At 47.3% G+C, this 20,555-nt stretch overlaps 1 protein-coding gene across 13 annotated transcripts in view; it reads right to left on the bottom strand.

Annotated features, from left to right (window-relative positions):
* The window catches only part of Pxylp1 (2-phosphoxylose phosphatase 1), a 59,136-nt gene extending 38,610 nt beyond the window's left edge, over positions 1–20,526 (bottom strand). For 6 of the 13 annotated variants that reach the window (XM_013506277.1, XM_013506276.1, XM_013506271.1 and 3 more), the window contains exons 1-4: positions 20,389–20,526; positions 19,754–19,868; positions 19,351–19,538; positions 15,638–15,742 (exon numbers count right to left, since the gene is read on the bottom strand). In XM_013506277.1, coding sequence (XP_013361731.1) covers positions 15,638–15,653 — 16 coding nt within the window. In that variant the 5' untranslated portion in view covers positions 15,654–15,742; positions 19,351–19,538; positions 19,754–19,868; positions 20,389–20,526. Of the gene's footprint in view, positions 1–76; positions 4,390–15,637; positions 17,197–19,350; positions 19,539–19,753; positions 20,360–20,388 lie in introns of those variants that run through there. The other 7 variants (XM_005407772.2, XM_013506274.1, XM_013506267.1 and 4 more) reach the window with 6 other exon arrangements.
* Between the last annotated feature and the right edge of the window lie 29 nt (positions 20,527–20,555).

The raw sequence follows: 20,555 nt of genomic DNA on the forward strand, positions 1-20,555 counted from the left end.
GTTCTCCCTCTCCAAGGTCACCTCAAAGTATCGTTTAATTGAAAAATCAAAGATGTTTGGCTAAAAATAAATCTACCTTAAAGTCTGATGAAGATGGATGACTTCCAGAGCCTCCTAGAAATCTCAGGCAGCAGGACAGGTACCTGGGGTGGAGACGCTGTGAGTTCATAGTAGTTATTTCTGTTCCAAGGTTCCCCAGCTAATTAGTAGCCTAGGACTTGAAGCCAACTGATTGATTGATTGACTAAGCAATTTCTTCATTCATTTGACTCAAAATAACATACTTCCTGAGCGCCAAGAGGTGTCAAGCACCATTCTAAGTGCTAAGGACATAGGACGCGGGATAGAGGACACACTCTTTGGCTATCCTGGAGCTCACAGCTGAACTGTGGGGATGGATTTATAGGAGAAATGATATAAGACCTAGAAGTGCTTTAAAATATTTAGCGGGGTGAGGAGGAGCCTGGGTGGAATAAGACAGGCAAAATGCTGGCAATTCTTGAAGCTGAGGGTTCTTTCTATGATCCTTTCTGTTTCTGTGGATGTCAGAAGTTCAGTTTTGTTTTTTCTTTAAGTTTTAAAAAGTTAAAAATAAGAAAGCTTGGTCTGGTTAGTAACGTAAATGGATCATGAGGCCATATGAAACGGGGTCGGGGGAAGAGGCCAGGTTTGGGTTTCCCAGAAGCAGTGATGCCAGAATTGGGCCTCGAGGAGTAGAGTAAAGGACGTTGGTGAATTCAGGATTGTATTCTGAAAGTAAAATGAACCAAAAGGCAGCATTAAAGTCAGGCTGCACTGACTGCTGGTGGGGGTGTTGGAGTGTTGTGTCCTTGGACCCAGGCAGAGGAGGGAGATGAGTGCGTCACCCAGGACTGCCACATCTGGAGATTCTCCATGCTGGGGAAAGCCAGTTGCTCAGAGGCCCCATGGAGCGTGGCCCAGGAGCCCTTGCCTGTGGCTTGGCGTGCACGGGCAGGTGGGCTGTAAGGGTGTCGCTCCTTCTACCCAGGCCATCTGACCCACTGACTCCCGAGGAGGCCTGTCATCACCGGGTCCAGACCACATTACCACTGATTAACACCACTTCCCAGGAGCCCCTCTATGTCCCCTGCAAGCCAAATGATCTGAAGGCCAGAGCAGGAGTGGTCTAATCCCAGGACTGGTGACAGCAAGCGGTGCCAACTTGAGGGACAGCCCCACTGTGAGCGGAGCCCCTAGGGTCAGGCTCCGTCCCTTCCCAGTGTCTGACCGCCTTTGAGAATGCTGGTGGGAACAGGCCCACCCCGGCCCTCTCAGCAACAGTAACGTCTTTATAGGATGCTTGGGAGCCACAAAGGGGGCCTCCCCTGGAACACTACACTCTGCCCCCAGCTGGCCTTCCCAGGAAGCTCTCTCCCGGGAGCTCTTCTCCTGAAGAGGCTCCTCTTGTGAGGTGATGTAACACTGTCCAGCCCAGACACTCGCTAGGGAAGAACGTGTGGACTAGTTGTGCTGGTGAACGCTGTCTCTTAACAGGTCCCCAAGCAGGCCCTGGAGAAAGGGTAGCTCGGGGCCCAGACTCTTTACCCTGCTCTCAGGACCTGCTTCGATCTGACCACACCCTGAAAGTCCCAGCTCATTCCCTCATCCTGTCCTTCCCACACAGGTAATTATACGAGTGGACTCAGGGTTCAGCTGGCTGAGTCTAGAACTCTGCTATACCCCTTAATGAGTCAGTTTCCCCGTTAGGAAATGGGAATAATCACAGGGCCCATCTCAAAGGTTGTGTAAGGACTACTGGGGATAACGTGTTAAGGCACCCAGCACAGACTCACTCCTATTAAGCTCTTTGTGTCAGCAGTGCTGTCTCTTAATAGTTTAACGCACATTAGTCACATGTGAGATGTGACCCTCCTCCTTCCCATCTCTGCTTCCTGCCCTCCCTAGCAACAGAATACCCACTGGCAATACCAGAGCAAGTCAGAATTTGAAGAGTTTCAAACATCACCTGGTTCAAGGCCCTTAGTGATCTGAAGAGGACACGTTAGAGTTGGTACAAGGGCCTGGGCTTCACCTCTGCACAATGATACCAGGCACTCTCTGCCTTTGCTGTTTTCTTCCTTTACGCTGTAGCAGATGCCCCATGTGACAGATGCCTCTCACCATCCTAAGGGTCTATGCTTGCCTTCCCCTTACAAACAGAACCTCTTGTGTTTTAGTGCGATATAGTACCTGGTTACCCAGCTGGAGATAACATTTCCCAGACTCCTTTGCAACTAGTTATGGACATACAGTCAAATTCTGACCAACGAGTTATGACTGGTTCCAGATCAAAAGGATGCTGCCTGTCTCAGGCCACCCTGAGCTTTATTTTTTCCTCCTTTCCATGCTCTGAAACCCAGGTATGATGAAGAGCCAGATTTACATCACTGTATACAGATGAGGGACAATATCCCAGTGGATGACAGAGAAGAATCCTGGATGACTCCCAGGGGCAAGGCTACCCATCTCCTTGACTGCCTATCAGCTCAAGGTGTTTTGGAAGAGAAAAATCAATTTCTAACTTTTTAATGTTATTGTTTTAATTTCTGTTAAAGCAGCCAAACTAATATCCTAGCTAGAACTTGCCATTAATACTCCAGAACAGCAGTCCCCTTGGGGGGGGGGGTCTTCCTCCATAGGTGTGATAAACAAGTATCCTCATTCTGCACGGCTTATGATGAATAGAAGCCTCACCATTGACCGGCCTGAATGCCACTCTTACATGCGATAAAAATGACACACGATCGTGGTAACTTTTATCCTTTTGGAACTGTATTATTTCTTGTTTTTATCTGGGATAATTCATGTACCCATGGAAGTGTCTTGTCTGCAGGTAACAGAAAGCCCTGGTTACCCCAAAGAGCCTATCCACATTCTTGGTAACAATGCACAGTGTGAGGACGGCAGCTCAAGAGCTGGAATATCAGTGACTCAAAGGCATCACTCGGAAGTGAAGATCTTTCTAACTCCTTGTTCGCAGCAGCCTGCTGTCTTTGTCCTATCCCTAGCTTGCTTCTCTCAGGGTCATAATGTGGTGACCATAATTCCAGCCATCACAGCCATATCCACCAGCGTGCAGAGGCAGAAGGGCAAATCTTGTGATCTCTACTCGACTGGAAGCAGGGAAGCCCTTCCCAGAAGTACCTGCAACAGACTTCCCCTCACGTCACTGGCAAAAGTATGTCACATGCCCAGGGCCACCCCAATCAATGGCGTGGGGAATAGACCACAATAACCTGGAGAAACCAATCAGGATTCACCTCTTGGCAGGGCCCGTGCAGGAAGGACAAGGGTGGAAGCCAGAACAGCACCAGGGTTCTGTTAGGAACCATGGAACAAAGGGATTTCTGTGACCACCCATAAGTGGAGAAGGTTGACAACACACACAATTATTCTAGAAACTTATTCACACACTCAGTCATCTGATGATGGTACCGGCACCTTTCAGGTCTAGTAATCAAAGCCCACACAATCATAATGATATGGTTAAAAAATACCAGTGCTGGTTTGCTCAGGTATAATTTGGTAGTGACAAATAGCAGAGCAGGATCCTGCAGCCTGTATGTGTTCTACTAACAAGACCTTTTATTCCCCCATTTTATATGTTTTAAAAATATGTGGCATGAATTATTTATCTGTGATTTCTTTCCAGAAAAGATCTGTGGCTGATGATCTGCACATTTAGTATTTTTAAATCCACGAAATATTAAAGATTTTTTTTTCTTCCTTTGTGAACTGTATGTTCCAACCACTTTCTCCTTTGAAGTGTGTTTTCCCAGGACAAAGTTGTCCAAGTGGTAGATGACTTTTCAAGGCTAGAACACACTGAAATAACTAATTCATCAAGCCAGAATTTTCGCTTTTATGTACTCTTTAGTTACTTTTTCTGACATTTTGAACAAGTCTGTGTTCCATCCAACTCTGCTATATTGCTCTTTCTTAAATTTTAGAAGTAGTTACATCTGAAACTGCCATTCTTATTTTAGAATCTCAAGACCAACTGTAAGTACTTCAACAAAAAGGAGAACATACACTTGGCATGACTTACTCACCACAAAGCCACTTTAAAAATATAACTTTTTTTTCAATTTTATTTTGCAAGCAAACTATGTCCATTAAAAGTTTCTTAAAATGTCAAGGAAAGCACACGAGGATTAAAGAGGCAGGCTGTAAAACTGGAAATGCAAGTAGTGTGTGATGAAGACTTGCGTGATAAAAGTCACATTTTTCAGGGCAAAAGAACCATACAAAGCCTTGAGAATCATAGACGGGCAATGTGAATCAGACATACATGAAAGCATAGGTCACTAAGGCCTTCTGATACCAGATTTTTTTTTTTTTTTTTTTTGGCGGTGGTGATATTCAGCACTGAACTCAGGGCCTTCACATTGAATTATATTCCTAGGTCGTCTTTTTTTTTTATTTTTTATTTTGAGACAGGGTCTGGCCAAATCATTAAGTTGCCTGGGCTAGAATCAAACTTGAGACCCTCCTGCCTCAGCCTTCCATAATGCTGTGAATAGAGGCCTGCAGGACCACACCTGGCTCTTATACTTGCATTTCAGTACTATACAAATACAGGATTTTGCTCTGGATGCATATGCATATGGGAACACTCATGCCTGCCTACTCATGCATACTGATGTAAGGCCTTTTGCCCGATGAATCCTATTAAGTTGGAGCACATTCACTTACAGAGCTGGGGCAAAACCCTATGCTCATTGCTAGCCCATGACCTGATCAAGATAAGGACTGGGACACTAAATACTTTATAGATCATTATCACTGCCAGCGTTGGTGGCAGGAACTCTATGGCCTTAAAATACTTAGTGGGAGGCTGGCACTGTGGGTGGCAGTACAACATAAACCCTTCTGCCCATGCAGGGGTCACGTATGGGAGCCACCTGTTGGGTAGGTCAGGAAGGGGTTGATGTGGGAGACCCCCAGGGGCCCTCCATGTGTTGAGACCCAAGGACTCCCTGATTCAAATCTCAAAACAAGCTTTTAAAACTATTTTGGGAGGGCTCCTTTGCACTTATAATGTGATAAGCAGAGCAAAAGTAGAGCTCAGAGTCCTGTGACACAGATTCTCAGATGTTTAGTTTGGGAAGGAACATGAATTGTTATCTAGTTCTAGTTCCTGGCCAATAATGGTGAATAACACTGTTATAAGCTCCAATGCTTGCACTCAGCCTAGATTAAAGTTGTAATGAAGCACAAGACTCAAGTCCAATGTGCTTAATGAAAAACCCGGAGGAAGAAGCTATTGACATAAGTAATCTTGGGAATGCAGAGGAATGGGTAGCTGTGACTCTGGTTTGCTCACCTGTTCCCACAAACTTAAGCTAAGTAAGCAAGTCCTTTCTCAGTATTATCATCATACATTGAATTTCTTAGTGTGCATAATAAACAGGGCTAAGAGTTCTGCATAGTGCAGAGGTTTATTTTAGTAGCCAGCTCTCAAGGTCTGCTGAGTGCGTCGTTAGGCGCCATTTTGTGTGGTCTACAAAACCACAGCGGGAGGAATGTTTGTTGTAGATTCTGTTTGACACTTAGTGTTGGGAACTCTGTTACTCACAGGAAGCAGATTCTGCCCACTCATCTTGTGATAATCAGCCAGAGTGTCATATCACTGACCTTGGTATAAGTGATTCAATTGGGATAGAGACTGATGCTTTTCTCTTTGATGGGAACACACCTGAAAGCCTTCTTTTGTAAGATAAAGATTCTAACAGATTAATTTAAAAGCACAACACATTCTTCCTAAAAGAACTACCTTCTATACATTTCCTTGGCCCTCTAGCAGTTTCCTATAGTGCTCTAGGGATGTCAACCAACCAATGCCTATAAGCCCGTACCTGTTGATCCCGCCTTACCAGAAGCCCTGACTCCTGACATGGGTCAGTTCACAGAGGAGCCTTGCTCCTGAGGGGCATAGGGTCTATGTCCATGCACAACTAGTCAGGTAGCGGATCAGCAGGATAGGTGCCTGGGGTACCAGTCTACAAGGGACATCAATGCCTCCCACAAGAAAGATCCTAGAGTGAAGAAACCTGTGTCTCTCTAGGGCTGCCTTGGGAAGGAGAGGGAGGGGAAAGCCTCAAGGGACACTTGTGCATCAGTACCCAAGGCCATTAGATTATCTTCCTGGGTGGACTCTGGAGAGCTGAGGAAGGCTGGTAGGTTTGAAGCCAAGGCTGAAATGCTTAGCAAGCAGAGAATGAGAGTACGATGGTTTTAAAGCACATCTACAGGGGCTGGGGATTTAGCTCAGCGGCAGAGTGCCTGTCTCGCAAGGGCAAGGTGGTGAGTTCGATTCCTGGTACTGGAAGAAAAACAAACAAACAAACAAATAAACAAAAAATAAAGCACATCTACAAACTGTGATACCTCCCATCTGGAGAAGATTCTAAATTCCCCTGAGCAGACCCTTGGGACTGCCTTGGTGAACAGAATATATATAAACGATGCTACTTAACCTCTGAGGGCAGATGCAGATTCAGTTTAGCTGTCTGTGTTTGTCTTCTGATTCTCTGTCTCTCTCTGTCACTTGTATTGCAGCCCTGAAGCCACGATGCTGGAGAACCACACGAGAGGTCACCCACAGACAGGGATGCCTTACTGGCCCTGGCTGTCCTACCATGAGCTGTTTGGGTTTTCCTAGCCCAGGTATCACAGAGGTGAGTGAGGATTCCAGACCAGTTTTGACCTGAATAATTACTGTGTGAGACATCTGATCAGGAAACAGCTGGTTGGGCCCAATCTACCTCCAGAGCATGAGGACAACAGCAAAATGATGGCTATTTTAAGGCACCAAACTTGGGATGACTTATTATGCTGTAATAGCGAGCTCCATGAGGCTGTGAACTCTGCCAATCGTGCACTACACGTTTGTATCCCCTCTGCAGGAATATGGTCGGGCCACCATAGGTGCCCAGCCAGTGTGTTCTGAACGAATGAAGAGATGAATGAGCAGAGCAGAAGTTACAGCCACCGCGATTACCCTGTATGCCTTCCTCAGCCAGCATGCTGCCCCTCCAAAGTCCTTCCACCTTTGACTCCTGATCATTCATCCATCCCAGCTCAAAGGCTGCCTTCTCAGGGAAGCTGCCCTTGAACTCGCCTTGAACAGCTACACTCTGTCTAACCCTCCCAAGTCACTCTTTTTTGTTGTTGTTGTTGTTTTTTGTTTTGGTTTTTCTCCGGTACCGGGAACCGAACTCAAGACCTTGTGCTTGCCAGGCAGGCACTTTGCCGCTGAGCTAAATCCCCAGCCCCCCAAGTCACTCTTTCTTGCTCCTCCATGACACCTGTCAGGACTATCATGATTTAATCAAATGACCATATTGAAATTCCCGACTTACTGGCTGTTTCTTGCGATGGACCTTACGGCACGTGCCACCTGTCCACAAGTGTGTCCTGTCCTCACAGATGAGCGAAGCCTGCCGCAGAACTGACTGACTGAATATCAGAACATCTGTGAAAACTGGCGGCATACAGCTGATCTCATTACTAGAAGGTGCTAATTCTTAGAGAGTTCTTTTTACTATAGAGCTGGAATTGACCTCCAGCTGCTAGCCCATCCTCTGCTATGCTTTCCAAATTCACGTCTGCAAAACACAGACCCCAGGAAATCCAGAAGGCTGAGTGTCTTCTCTAGGTTTACACAGCTAGGCAGAGAATAGCTAGACTCTGAGGCCATCTCTTCTGATTTGCCACTTTAATACTACTTCTAGGGGCTGGGGATTTAGCTCAGTGACACAGCGCCTGCCCCGCAAGCGAAAAAGGTCATGAGTTCAATCCCCGGTACTGGAAAAAAAAAAAAAAAATACTACTTCTAATTGCTGGGCATGGTGGTGCATGCCTGTAATCCCAGCACTTGGGAGGCTGAGGCAGATCACTGCAAGTTTGAGACCAGCCTGGGCTACAAAATAAGCTCAAGGCCAGCCTGAATTGCATAGCAAGACTCTGTCTCAAAAAGACAAAAAAAAAAAAAAAATTAGTTCTACTACCCCACACTACCTCTTCCATGTTTCTGCCAATGTTAAATGCTCTGAAATCTTCACAATCCCTCAGCCTAAAGAACAAACAAACCCAGGTACTTTTCATAGCCAAACACATGACACTGGTCAAGATTCCTCACATTTAACACAGGCTGTCCATATGTAACCAGAGCTCACAGCGATATTTCAAGGAACTCCTTGGGAATTACCTATGGGATGAGCCCCAGGCCGAACAGCTAATTCAGATTTTAATTTAGTTCTGTTTCCCAGATAGTTCCCATGCCAACTGTCTGCAGGGGGAGTGTGTTCCCTCTGCTTTGCTTTCTTTCATATCACTTGTCATTCCTATGATCTTCGGAGATCAAGGCCAAAAATAAACACTCCAGGTGATCTGCAGTAGTTCAGGAGGATGGAGACCTTGAACAGAGAGGTCCTGGAAACAATGCAACAACAAGGGAAAATGTCCCTGATCTACTGTGAAAGGAAAAAAATGACGCAGAACCATGCACTCAACAACTGTGTATTTTCTTCTTCTTAAATGTGTATAGGTATGACATTTTGGGAAACTAAGATGGAGAGAAATACATATTTAAAATGACATGAAATTTCTCACCTTTCAGGTTGGCAAAAAATAGTAAGATTATCTCTTGTGAATATTAGTCTCTAAGGGAATGAATTCTTTCACCCGCTGTTGCTGAGGGAGTTAACTAAAACGTTATTTGTGAAAGGGGACAATAAACGCACACATTGGTTTTAAAAGAGGGCTGGGGATATAGCTCAGCGGCAGAGCGCCTGCCTGGCAAGCTAGAGGCCCTGAGTTTGATTCCTGGTACCAAAAATAAAATAAAATAAAATACAAAGGAAATGTTTTAAAACAAAGACACAATGCCTTTTGCCCCATGAATTACTATTCTGGGTATCTATCCTACAAAAATGTTTCCTCTTGGATACAAAGCATTAGGAGGCAGTATAAAAATTCAAAAGCAACTATAGTGTTCATCCATAGGGGAATAGCTGGAAAATTAGTTTGTCTACGTAACAGGACACAATTTCAGCCTTAAAAAAAGAGAAAGACATGGGTTTATGTGTGGATGCGAACAAACCTCCAAGAAATATTACCACGTTAAAAACAAAAGAGAAAGAGCAAAAGAGGAAGTATCATCTCACTAAAACTTGTATTTGCTCATCTTGGTATGTATATGTAAATTTTCAGGAAACCTGTAAGCTTATAGCCCCCAAATTAACAGTGATCATTTCTACTGTAGAGTGAGAATACCTTTCAGTACTTATACATACTTTTACTGTGTGTATAATGTTGTGCATAACTAAGACATCAGATTAGTAATAGGAAAACATGATATTGTTAGGTCAAAGAGGCAAGCTATAATAAATACATCACTTGTAGTACGACCTCCACTGTGATAAAAATAAGAGCTATGTCACAAAGACTGGGCTGAGTGCTGCAGGCAAAGGTAGGAGTAGGATTTTTTATTTGTATACCTTATAGAACTCTGAGAGACAACATACCCTAAGTGTTATGAGTGATAATGGTTGTAACAGTTACAGGTAATCTTAATTTTCTTTAAAACAGACAGCAAGACAGAGGACTGGCTTCCTATTCATCAAGAAGGTGGTGGGTTCCTGAAAGACTAATTTCTCAGCTATATTTTTCCACATGTCTCCTATTTTCTTAAACAAACGTATACTACTTTTTTTTAATCAGGGGAAAAGGCTGTCAACTGTACTTCAATTATTTTTAAGCAATACAGTTAAGCAAGATCTCACAAGGCGAGCACATGATAAGTTATAAAGACATCAGTGTTTTCAAAACAGTATCCCCTTTCAAAACTCAAGGCAACACGGAACCTGATATGTAATTCAGATAACAGTTGAACTGCTTAGGCTTAAAGAGAGAGACTTTGTGCCCCGTTAAGTGGTAGCACCATCCACCTGCAGAGCCCAGGGCTCCAGGGACGCAGGAGAAAATGCACTGCACACACTGAGGCTACAGGATGTGAGGCGCACTGCATGCTGGGATGCCCAGAGAGGGCTGCATGAGAGGCAGGCAGCGTGTGAAACTCAAAGGGCAAGAGGACATCGGGGGTCCTCCTGAAGGACACAGGTTTTCTGAGGAGAAGCAGTATGCACAGCGGGATAGGGCAGAGGGCCAAAGCCCACCCCTCTGTGCTGCTGAGTGCAGGCAGGCCTTATGCAGCAACTCCTCAGGGAACAGCGTAGAGGATGGCTGGGGCCATTCTAGGTTCCCGTAGGAGTAGGAGCCACAGAAAGTTCTGGAGCACATGGTTGACAGGATGAAGGTGTTGTAGAAATGTCACTCTCAAGCTGCTGACGGATACACTCCTGCATATTCCTCCCACTCCGGAGTGACGACAAGACCCTGGCACCAAGAAGACACCCTCCAACCTTCTGCGCCCTGACATTTGGTTATCCAGCTGGTGGGCTCTGCCAAGACAATGCTGTATTCAGTCAGATCATGAGGCCGGGTGGGCTGTGGTCCTCCTATAGAGCTACCCTCAACCACATTCTAGGGGGAGGGGGCAGGGGTCCCCGGGATTCAGGCCTTTTATTCCACCACTTACTTCCCAGCTCAGGCAAGGATTATTGTTGCCTCACGTGTAAGTGACAATTTAATTTATTTATTAAACAAATACTTACTGAGCATCTACTCCAAGCCAAGTACAGTGACAGAAGCTAGGGGCCAGGAGATCAAAGCAGCTCTAAAACCCTGCTCTTATCTAGTGGAATGTGACATTGCCTACCTATGTCCTGGGAAGCACTCAGGATGGTAATAATCTTTCTCTTCCTCCTTAAAAGGCATTTAATAAACATCATCAGACTGATCAGAGTCTGTCTATGGATTCAGACTAACACACCTTGAAGGAAAGAGCTATTCAACCAGCCCTTGGCTTCGACTAGAATAAAGGCTCTTCTCTCTGTACTGTCAGGTCCACCGTAATAAACACAGCAGCCGGGAGGCAGAATGAAGGAAGCCACCCTCGGGGCCATTCATCACAATGAGGGGAGCTGACAGATTTGCTGAACTCCGGCTCAGCCCTCATTTCCCTGGGGAGAGGAAGCGCGCAGCCTGCTACCTCAGGCAGCACTCACTGTAGTCAGCTGGGGTCTCCCACCACGTGCGGGACACGAGCACCGAGGGGCTGCAGGCCAGCTTCTAATGGAGCCCACGCCGAAGGCCCGTCCTCTGCTCTCAGACCAGCCTGTGGCAAAGTGCACCGCACTCAGGGGGTGTGGGGGTTAAATGTCTATTTCAGTGTGCCCACGGGAAAGTGCATTATGAGCCTGAGGCCAAGGCAGACCGCAGGCACAACCAGGCCACCTTCCTAGCGAGTAGCCAGAGCTGCTGGTATGAATCCAAGGGAGAAAAACATTGTCAGCCAACTTTAGAACCATATCCCAGGGGTCCAAGAAAGTGCTCCGTCAAAAATCTCACCGACAGCCACCCGGATACGCGATGACAGTTCCAGCTTTCCTCAACAAAACTGCTGCGGCTCTGGTGCCAGACTATTTTTTACAGCCTGAGTAATGCCTGGGCAAACAACCAGACAAGAATCAGAGACACAGGGGACACACAGGGACAGGGCAAGAGAGGCGATGGCACAAGCGACCAGGCCCATATTCTCTCCCGCTTCCAACAGCAAACCCTTTAGAGCAGGGTCCCAAAGAGCAACCAAGCCCTTCTCAGACTCCGGCCCCAGTTCCTATGCAACCTCACCCTTCAAGGCCAGGCCCTGAGTTGAACTGGGACAGCAGCCTTATGTGGCCTTGGCCACCTCAGGCCCTGCGCAGAGCATGCTGGGTGAGCCTGTGGCCACACCCCCCAGCCCAGCTCTGGCACACTGCACTCCAAGAACCTAGCATTCCCCTTTCATCCCTTGGTGCCTGGGCTCAGCTTTCTCTCTTGGCCCAGATGCCTTCCTGACCTGCTTAATTCCCGCTGCTGCATCCACTGAACTCAAATGGTACCTTCCTCAGGAAGCCTCTAACGCCAAGGCTGGGGGATGCCCTCTAGTATTAAATAACCTGGGCCCCCAGAGATGCTCCTCCCACAGTGCTCATCAATACTACAGTTTCCTTGCTCACATCCCCAGAGGCTGATGGGACAGAGCAGAATAAGCAGCAATGCTCAGCAGGTGTGGGGAGGGAGAGAGTGAGGGCATGAAAATGGATGCTGTGGGCGGAGAAGCACCTGTCACAGTAACCTACAACAAACCGAAGAATACAGCACTGCAACCCAACAGACTAAGGGGTCAGACACCCCTGTTTACTAGAAACATTAGCAGGACCTAGTAGAAAAACACTTCTCAACAAATTAGAGTGGGACTCAGATATCACTCTTTGCCGTATCCCTTCTTTCCCTCCAGATATGAGACGGGGTGGGGGTTGAAAAGAAAGAGAAACTTTGGAATGCTGGGTGGGCACCCGACAGGCTTATAGCCTTGGGGAGCTGAAGGCCATTTCCCCGAGGTAACCTGCACCCACTGAGGTGGGTCAGCCAGGACCCATTCCCATGTTAAGAACATGCCCTGGGTCAAGAAAGGGGTACAACGAGGACCTTCCATTTTCCTACCAGTTTTGAAAGGTGGAAACAGAGCAGGGATTTAGGACAGGTGCTATCCTGAGTATGTACACTACTCATAACTGGAGCTTTTTTAGCAAACCTTTCCTTAAAATGGAAGACAGCTACAGTTGTCTCTCAATATTTATTCCTTCTTCCTTGCTAAGAGGATCCTGATTTCGGAGGGGACCACATAGCACAGATTGCGGCTAATAATGAAACCATCTCCTTTTCCTCCGAGGTACAGGACCACGGTGCATTTCCCAGCTTCCTGTTGGGAGGTGTGGCCAATGGAATGTCTGGGGTAGTGATTCTCACCACCAAGAGTAGCCCACAAAATCCCACCACACGCCGGCCTCCATCTCCATGTTCCCTCCTTTTCCAATGACTGGTACAAACGAGCATGGCAATTTTAGCAGCCAGGGTCCCTGTGTCATCCCTAGAGGAAAGCGCGCTCACACACACACACACACACACACACACACACACACACACACGTGCGTGCGCGCGCGCACACACACGCAAACCCTTTGGGAACAGCCGGTCGGGACTTGTGGAAACAGAAATTAAATCCCTGTCATATTTGAGCAGTGAAATATATTTGATTTGTTTGTTTCAGCAGCAAGCTTTCCTGAATGCGCCCTGCTGAATATTCACATGGACCTTTTAGCCGGGAGCAGCCAGGTCATACAGTTCTGGCCTTCAGATGTGGGGGCCTTGATTTCAGTAGCTTAAAAATGAGTGAGGAGGAGCAAGGTGCCCATTAAGAGACCTGAATGTGGGTTTCCCTGGGAAGAGTGGGGGGTGTGCTCTGCACACGCAAAGGAGGCAGAGAAATGCCCTAGTTCCCAAAGCAGTGATCGCAGGGATCTGCTTGGTGTCTTGGGGAAAATGCCGTTTTCCTGACAAAAGGTACCATTGTGAGTGACTGGCAGCAACTCTTTTCTGAAGCAGACATTCTGCCATCATGAAAAGGGGCAAAGAGAATAACAGAAGTGTCAGTCCAGACATCAGCTGCTGAAACGAACACTGCAACCTCCTATCTTCAGGCATCTTGTTACGTAAGGAAAACAAAGCCCTATTTGCATAAGTCCCCGATGGGAAGTGTTCTGTTACTCGCAGCTGAACATACTTATAACTGACATGCTTTGCATTGTTCAGCATTCATTCACCCAACCTTCACTGAGGTGTATCTCAGATGAGCTTGGTGTGGCCTCTGCCCTCCAGGAGACAGGCCCATAAGCAGACAAAACTGCAGGACAACAGATACTTCAGCGACAAGATCTCTCAGTGGAGTGTAAGCGTAGGGCCGCAGGCCTGCACTGAGGCAAGGAGTTCTCGATTCCCTTTCAGGCTCTCAGCTCCCAGAGTAAATACTTTCTGAGCTAAAAGCAGCTAAAAAGAATGTGCTATCCTCAGCCAAGCCAAGTGCAATTACTTACTGTAAGCAGACGCGCTAAACACCATCAATTAATGCAGCTGCCTCAAGATAATCAGCAGTCATTAGAGCAAGAAACACAAAGAGAAGATCAAAAATCATATGCTGCTAACTTAGAAGTGCTGAAGATTATGTGAGCATGGATGAGACCGGCTTGCTCAGATCTTCCTGCCTGCTGATGTTAGTTGTCTCCTAAAATATACTTTTCAAAAAGACAGTAATTTTTCACCTTGAAGACGGAGCCAAAAAAAAAAAAAAAAAATCAACCATCTATGCTATGACCTTTGACCATAAATGCTCAAGCTTTGATTTTTCAGGTCTGTGTTTCCATTAGGGATTGGGATGGAGATGGACAGATTGGCGACAAGAGAGGACCTGGGGTAGGAAATTAAGAGGCAACTGGGCCGGGCACGGTGGTGCACGCCTGTAATCCCAGCACTCGGGAGGCTGAGGCAGGAGGATCCTTGTGAGTTCGAGACCAGCGTGGGCTACAAAGTGAGCTCAAGGCCAGCCTGAACTGCACAGCTAGACCCTGTCTCAAAAAGACAAAAAAAAAAAAAAAAAAGAGGCAACTGAAACCAGGTAAGTTAGAGTACCTGGGGGGCCCCTCTGTAAACTAGAGAAAAGGTGCCCCCTTTTAATTCAATTCATCTTACATACAAAAGAATGGCATCATTTGCCATTTCTTTATTTTCTGAGTAGAGGGCATCATTTTAAAAAAGAGACAAAACTTCAGTCATTTTGAATTTCAGTAGTTTAAAAACAAGTAAAAATGAGCAGGGTACCCATAAAGGGAACTGAGTATCAGTTTCCCTAGTAGAGTCCAGGGCATGCTAACCGCGTTCAAAGGAGGCAGGGAAGCGCTCCAGTCCCTGCAGGCCCGTGCCAGCTCCGTGACGGCAGGTGCTAGTCGGGCAGGCTGTCACGACAGAGCCTCTCTGTAGGATACATGGGAAGCGAGCAAGGGAGGGCGAGGTCATGGGAAGGAATGCCTTTTCTGGGACAGTTAGTAAACCCAAGCCTGTCAATATGGGTCAAGAAGATTCTGGCTATGGCAGACTGAGGAAACCTGTGAGGCTGGCTTCTCGTCACTGGTTGGTGCCCTATCTGCCCACAGCTACAGCTATCCCAGTCCTTGCCCTGAGCACCAGGTCTCTGGTGGTATCAGGGGCTTATAGGGCTGCTGAAGAGGCTGAACTAAACAGTGCCCAGGGCAGCATTCTGTCAGCTGAGACCAAGAATAGCACTGCCACATCAGGTGAGTAAATACTGAGTGTATGATCTCTTGTCACACTTCCCACCCACAGCCTACGGTCAAGAAAGATAGTTAAAGCATTAAGCACCTGCTTGTGCTTAATGTGTCTGTCTGACACAGACCAGTCAAAATGAGTGCTTGTTTTAAAAGGCAGGCAAGGTCCTATCACAGCAGGATGTGAGGTCACATGTGTGATCATCAGCTCCCCGTTTTTCTCCCCAGTCATGTCAGCCCCTTCTGGGCCACAACCCAGCCTCTCAAACCATAGCAGGTGGTCAAGAACCAGTGAGTTCCTGGAAAAACGTGGGCACTGTCACACGTACCCTTTGCTGTGACCATAAGGATAATGTCCTTTGCTGCATGAGGACAGAGGCCATATGTGTTTTGTTCATTATCCTATATCCATCACTTCAGTGCAGTTGGCTGACCTAAAATGTATTTAGGAAGGGTTAATAAACAGCAGTAGCAGTGAACATTTTAAAAGCACATAAAATGCACGCGACATTGTTCTAAGCCTTTCTCATGTATTATCTCATGTCAGGTTCACAAACAGTATTACCATCAGGTGTTACCATCACCCCAGTTTTACAAACAAGAAACTAAAGCACAGAGAGGTTAAGTAAGTAGTCCAAAGGTATGAGGCTAGTGATGGTAAAGATTCAAAGCCAATCTGGCTTCAGAATCTACACCAGGCAGGCCCAATTCAAGGGCCACAGGTTGGACATGCCTGATTTATATTCCTAACCACTGTACTGGGCGACATATACAAACAAACTTAGTCACTCTAGCAATAGGGAGTCATCAACAGAACCTCGGACACCCACAAACCCAGAGGAAGCCTAATACAGGGCTTCTAGGTCATAACATATACATGCTTTCATTTGTTTGACTTACAGAATATTCTAAAGAAAACCAGTATCTACTTTTACCCCTAAACTGGAGACCACCTGTAATTTTCAAATAGCTATGTAACCACATCTGCTTAGCATACAGCAATAGCAGGAATATTCGAGTTTATTCTCAGTAATTCTCAACTCAAGAGATGTGAATTCTAGGGGAAGCCTTTTCACCCCCCAAAGTCCCATTTCTCCATTTCTAGGTAGATCCCGGACTTGTCAAAAGGATCAAATAAGATCATGGACATTGTTGCCTATTTATATGGTAAAGTACTGTAGAAAGATAATGTAAGATCATAATAATTAATATATTTCAGAGGTTCCATACTTATCAGTTTGTCAAAGTGTGCATGCTTTTCTAATTTATACTTTCGAGAAAGTTTAGGTTTATATCTCTCCATGTTTTAGTAATGATATTTGAAGCACACAGTGGATTATTTCTGAGCTTCTAAATATTCCTGCTATAACTTTAATAACGTTTTTCTGTAATCCAATGCCTGTTTCATTTTAGAAGCCTGAAGAGATACCAAGACAGTTTTATTCTAACTTCAGATTCTCCTATATTTGCAGATGACAAGTTAGCAAGCAAGAGCTTCATTTTCCTTTATAGTTAAAATGTCCAAAATGATATTCTATCTCCAAAGGCCTAAAGGTTGACATTGGATCCAAGAATGAGGTAGGCTTAGGAACACAAGATGTGGTTTTGTTGGTTGGAAAGATTTGTGTCTCTAGATAATTGAGGGGTAGGACAAATAGCATTCAAACTATTTGTAAATGTGATGTAAAAGACGGCCCTCTCCATAAACAGAAAAGGAGAGGAGGAAGGGGAAATGGATGGAGAGGTCAAAACCAGACCCAAGAACTTTTACTTTAGTCTGTTTTTTAAAGCTCTGGTTTCTATGCTACTGATTATCACTCTCCCTAAGGAAGCTGGTCACACAAAGAGTTATAGACGGTGGCAAACAGATGCCCAAAAGATGCCTCACATGCAGCAACAGGAATGTATACATTGTGGAAATGACCACACAAATACAAAGAGAATTGTACTAGAAGTTTGAGGTTCCCAAGCTCTCCTTCAGCACAGAATTCCCAATACTGCTGTGGCCCAACTAACACGAGGATGGGTGGGGTCAGGGAGAAAGGGGTGGAGGGACATATGCGTGCGTGCATGCGTGCATGCGTACATGCGTGCATGCGTGCCTGCGTGGTAACCCAGCCTAGAAGCAGTAGAGGCCTCCTCCACAGAGCTTGGCCAATTCTCTTTCAATGCCTTTTAATCATTAACTTCTTCCATCCTCTTGGAATTGGTCCAACCTTTGGTAGAGATTGATCTTTTTACCGAATCTAGTGGATTCTCCAACCAAAGTCCGAGAAGGGTCAGAAGAGCCTGCAGGTTACAGGATGGAAGTAGGAAGGCAGGGGTCTGTGGCTCAGTTAGGTGACCATGGCCTTCCCGCTTCTGCACAGAGAGCAGACCCTGAAATTCATTCTGGGTCCACAGGCTCCTCCTCATGGCTGCCTGCAGTAGTTCCAGGTTGAGGGGTTCACTGGGCTCTGTTCTACCTGTGAGGCTGCCTAGCAGGTCCGAGAAGAGGCCTTCTGTCCTCCTACGAGGCTGTTCCCTCTTCTTTGTCCACTAAGTGTCCTCTGATCTGCTTGTCCTTTTGGCAGGTGTGAGGTGGCTCCCCCAGGTCATACCCCAGACCAAGCTGGCTCAAGCCACTATTCCCAAAGGGGCACGACCCTCACACAGAAACTTAGAACAGCTCAGTGTCCTCCAACTCTGCTAAGCCCAACTCTTGACTGGGTTTTCTGGCCTTCTAAAAACCACGATGGTGGACTCAGCAAACTTTCTTTCAGGTCACTGTGGGGCTGTTTTGCTTATCTCAGTGACTCTGTTCCTAACGGTAATGGCCTCACACCAGAAAGTGGGCATACTTCCTTACCCACCAGCCAAGAGCCCCATCCTTGAGCAGATTCTGAGTCTGAAATTGCCCTAAGACCTCCAATATTCCCCCATCCTTTCCCCTGCCCCTCCAGATAGTACTATCTTTCTCCTTTTCTCTATCACTCACAAACTGCAGGCATTAATTAAATCTCTTCTAGAAAACAGATTTTCGCCAGGTGCAGGAATTCTGGGTTACAGCTAGACCCGAAGGCAGAGAGAGTCTGGGCAAAAAAAATAAGCCTGTGACAGCCAAGGGCAGCGGAAGTTCCCACATCCACTCTGGATTCTAGCCTCACCCAGATTCCTGTAAAAAGGGATGTGGGCACCCCTAGCCCCAGCTTTCAGCTGTACCCCCTCAGGACGGCCTTTCACAAAGGCAAAAGAGTTGGGCTTTGGGGTACAGCCACCTCTGACAGATCAAAGCATGTCCCCAAATACCAGCCTCTCCACCCCCACCCAGAGCTACATCACCAGCCCCGTGTGAGAAGGGGCATCCTCTGCTCTCCATAGGAAGCCTGGGGGTAGGCAGGTCCCACTGGAGTGATACAGCACAACCTGAAGATACCGATGGGGCTCTGCAAGTGACCTTGTCCCCCTGTGAGTGTCTTCCATCAGTGGGCAGGGATGAGGTGCGCAAGAGGGCTGAGGCCGCAGTCAGGCCCTATAGGTTAAGCCCTGGTGGATTCAGCTCTCAGCAGGCAGCATTTGTACCTCTTCAGGGTGCCCAGCAGCCTCCCACTCCTGCTTATGGGATGAGGATAACTGACTTCCTCCCAGGAAGTTCTGGAGTCCCTGCTGAAGGTACAGGTCCGGCTAGTAGAGCCCGACTTGTATATTAACCCCCTTCCCATGAGTTTGCCTCTGGCGAGATTTTCCACATTTGAGTCTGTTGAATTTGAGGATAATATTTTGAAAAATATACAACATGGAAAAAAAAAAAGAGTTGCAGACTCAGACTGATTCAAGAGAGAAAATCCATTTTCTTATTCAACAAACACAGAGTAAAAGATTAGGCAGGGGGTGCTAGGCGGGGCCCTGGGAGATGGTTCCATCCCCTCTCTGCAGATGCTCCTGGCCAATGGGGACCCGACAGTCAACAGCACATCACAGTGTGGTGCAAGGCGATGCCCACGGGAACTTGTGGACGCTCAGAGGGATCCTAGTGTGTGTCTGTGCAAGGCTAATTACTTACCTAGTCAGTGGTAGAGGAATATTGAGCTAATTACCAGTCAAGCAGATCAGCAGATAAGAGTCACAGTTAGGGCAGTTCTACAAATGCTCAGACGCTGTGCCCTGAAGGCCAGGCGGCCCTCCCTGTCCCTGGCACCCAGTCACAGCCTCCCAGGGTATCAGCGATGGTGCGCTGGCCAGGAGCCAAACCTGAAAGAGAAGTACCCCCTACAGCCCTCCTTTCTTCGAGTAGGCAGTGAATTCAATCCAAGATTTTAGGAAAGTCTCGAGAAGGGATGGGGTGGGTGCACACACTGGCTTCCAGGCTGTCACCAAGCATTCCCACGGCTCTCCAGGGACCAGGAGGCTCTCCAAGCCTTCTGCTTTAAAGCCTCTTCCCACAGATGTCAGCTCGGCACCGATACCTTTGAGGAGGAGGAGCCGCTGCCAAACCCCCACTGCAGTCGCTTCCGTTTGAAAGGGTGGGCTGCGCTCGGCACTGGCACTGTCTGCTCCAACTGGGGGTACCTCTCTGGCCTGCTGCAGAGAGCAACAGATGTCCCAAGTCCCAAGCTGTGGAGCTCTCCCAGAGTTCCCCTGGGCCATCCATCCCACCCTTCGCACTCACACCCCATCGGACTTCACGTCCCTCTTGGTTTTACTTGTTGAATGCCTACAAAGAACCCTTGCCCCTGCACAGATACTGGGACAGTCTCGTTCCCCACGATGTCCCTTCGCAACCCAAAGGCTAAAGCGGGAAAAAAAGGCTTTATTAGCGTCCTCCCGCACCGCTAATCCTCTACCATGCGCAGGTACAACCTGAAGGCCAGATGCAGCCGCCAAGAAAAGCAACCTGCTCTAAGCCAGTCTATTCCCCACCCTCGCCGGTAAGACAGACGGCTTCTCTTAAAAATCGCGACATGTACAAGTGCACCAGCAGAAGCAACACGGTGGGGTCTAAGCACTCGGTCCTAACCGAGGACCGCAGGTAGCTGCCACGGGGCGCCACCCCACCTCACCGCACGGAAAGGCCGCAGGGAACTTGCGGCCGCTCTCTTACCTGGAAGCGAGGGGTTCGGGACTCACCAGGAAGGGATCCCCGGGAGCTCGGATTCGGGTGGACTCGCGCGACAGAGCGCGGGGGCTGAATGGGGCCGGGCTGGGGCGGGAGGTGGCACCGAGAGGAGGGCGGCCGGGCCGGCGGCGCTGGGGTGGGAAGGCGAGGCC

Source organism: Chinchilla lanigera, unplaced genomic scaffold (assembly GCF_000276665.1).
Source record: "Chinchilla lanigera isolate Chin_1 unplaced genomic scaffold, ChiLan1.0 scaffold00107, whole genome shotgun sequence".
NCBI classification, from domain to species: domain Eukaryota; kingdom Metazoa; phylum Chordata; class Mammalia; order Rodentia; family Chinchillidae; genus Chinchilla; species Chinchilla lanigera.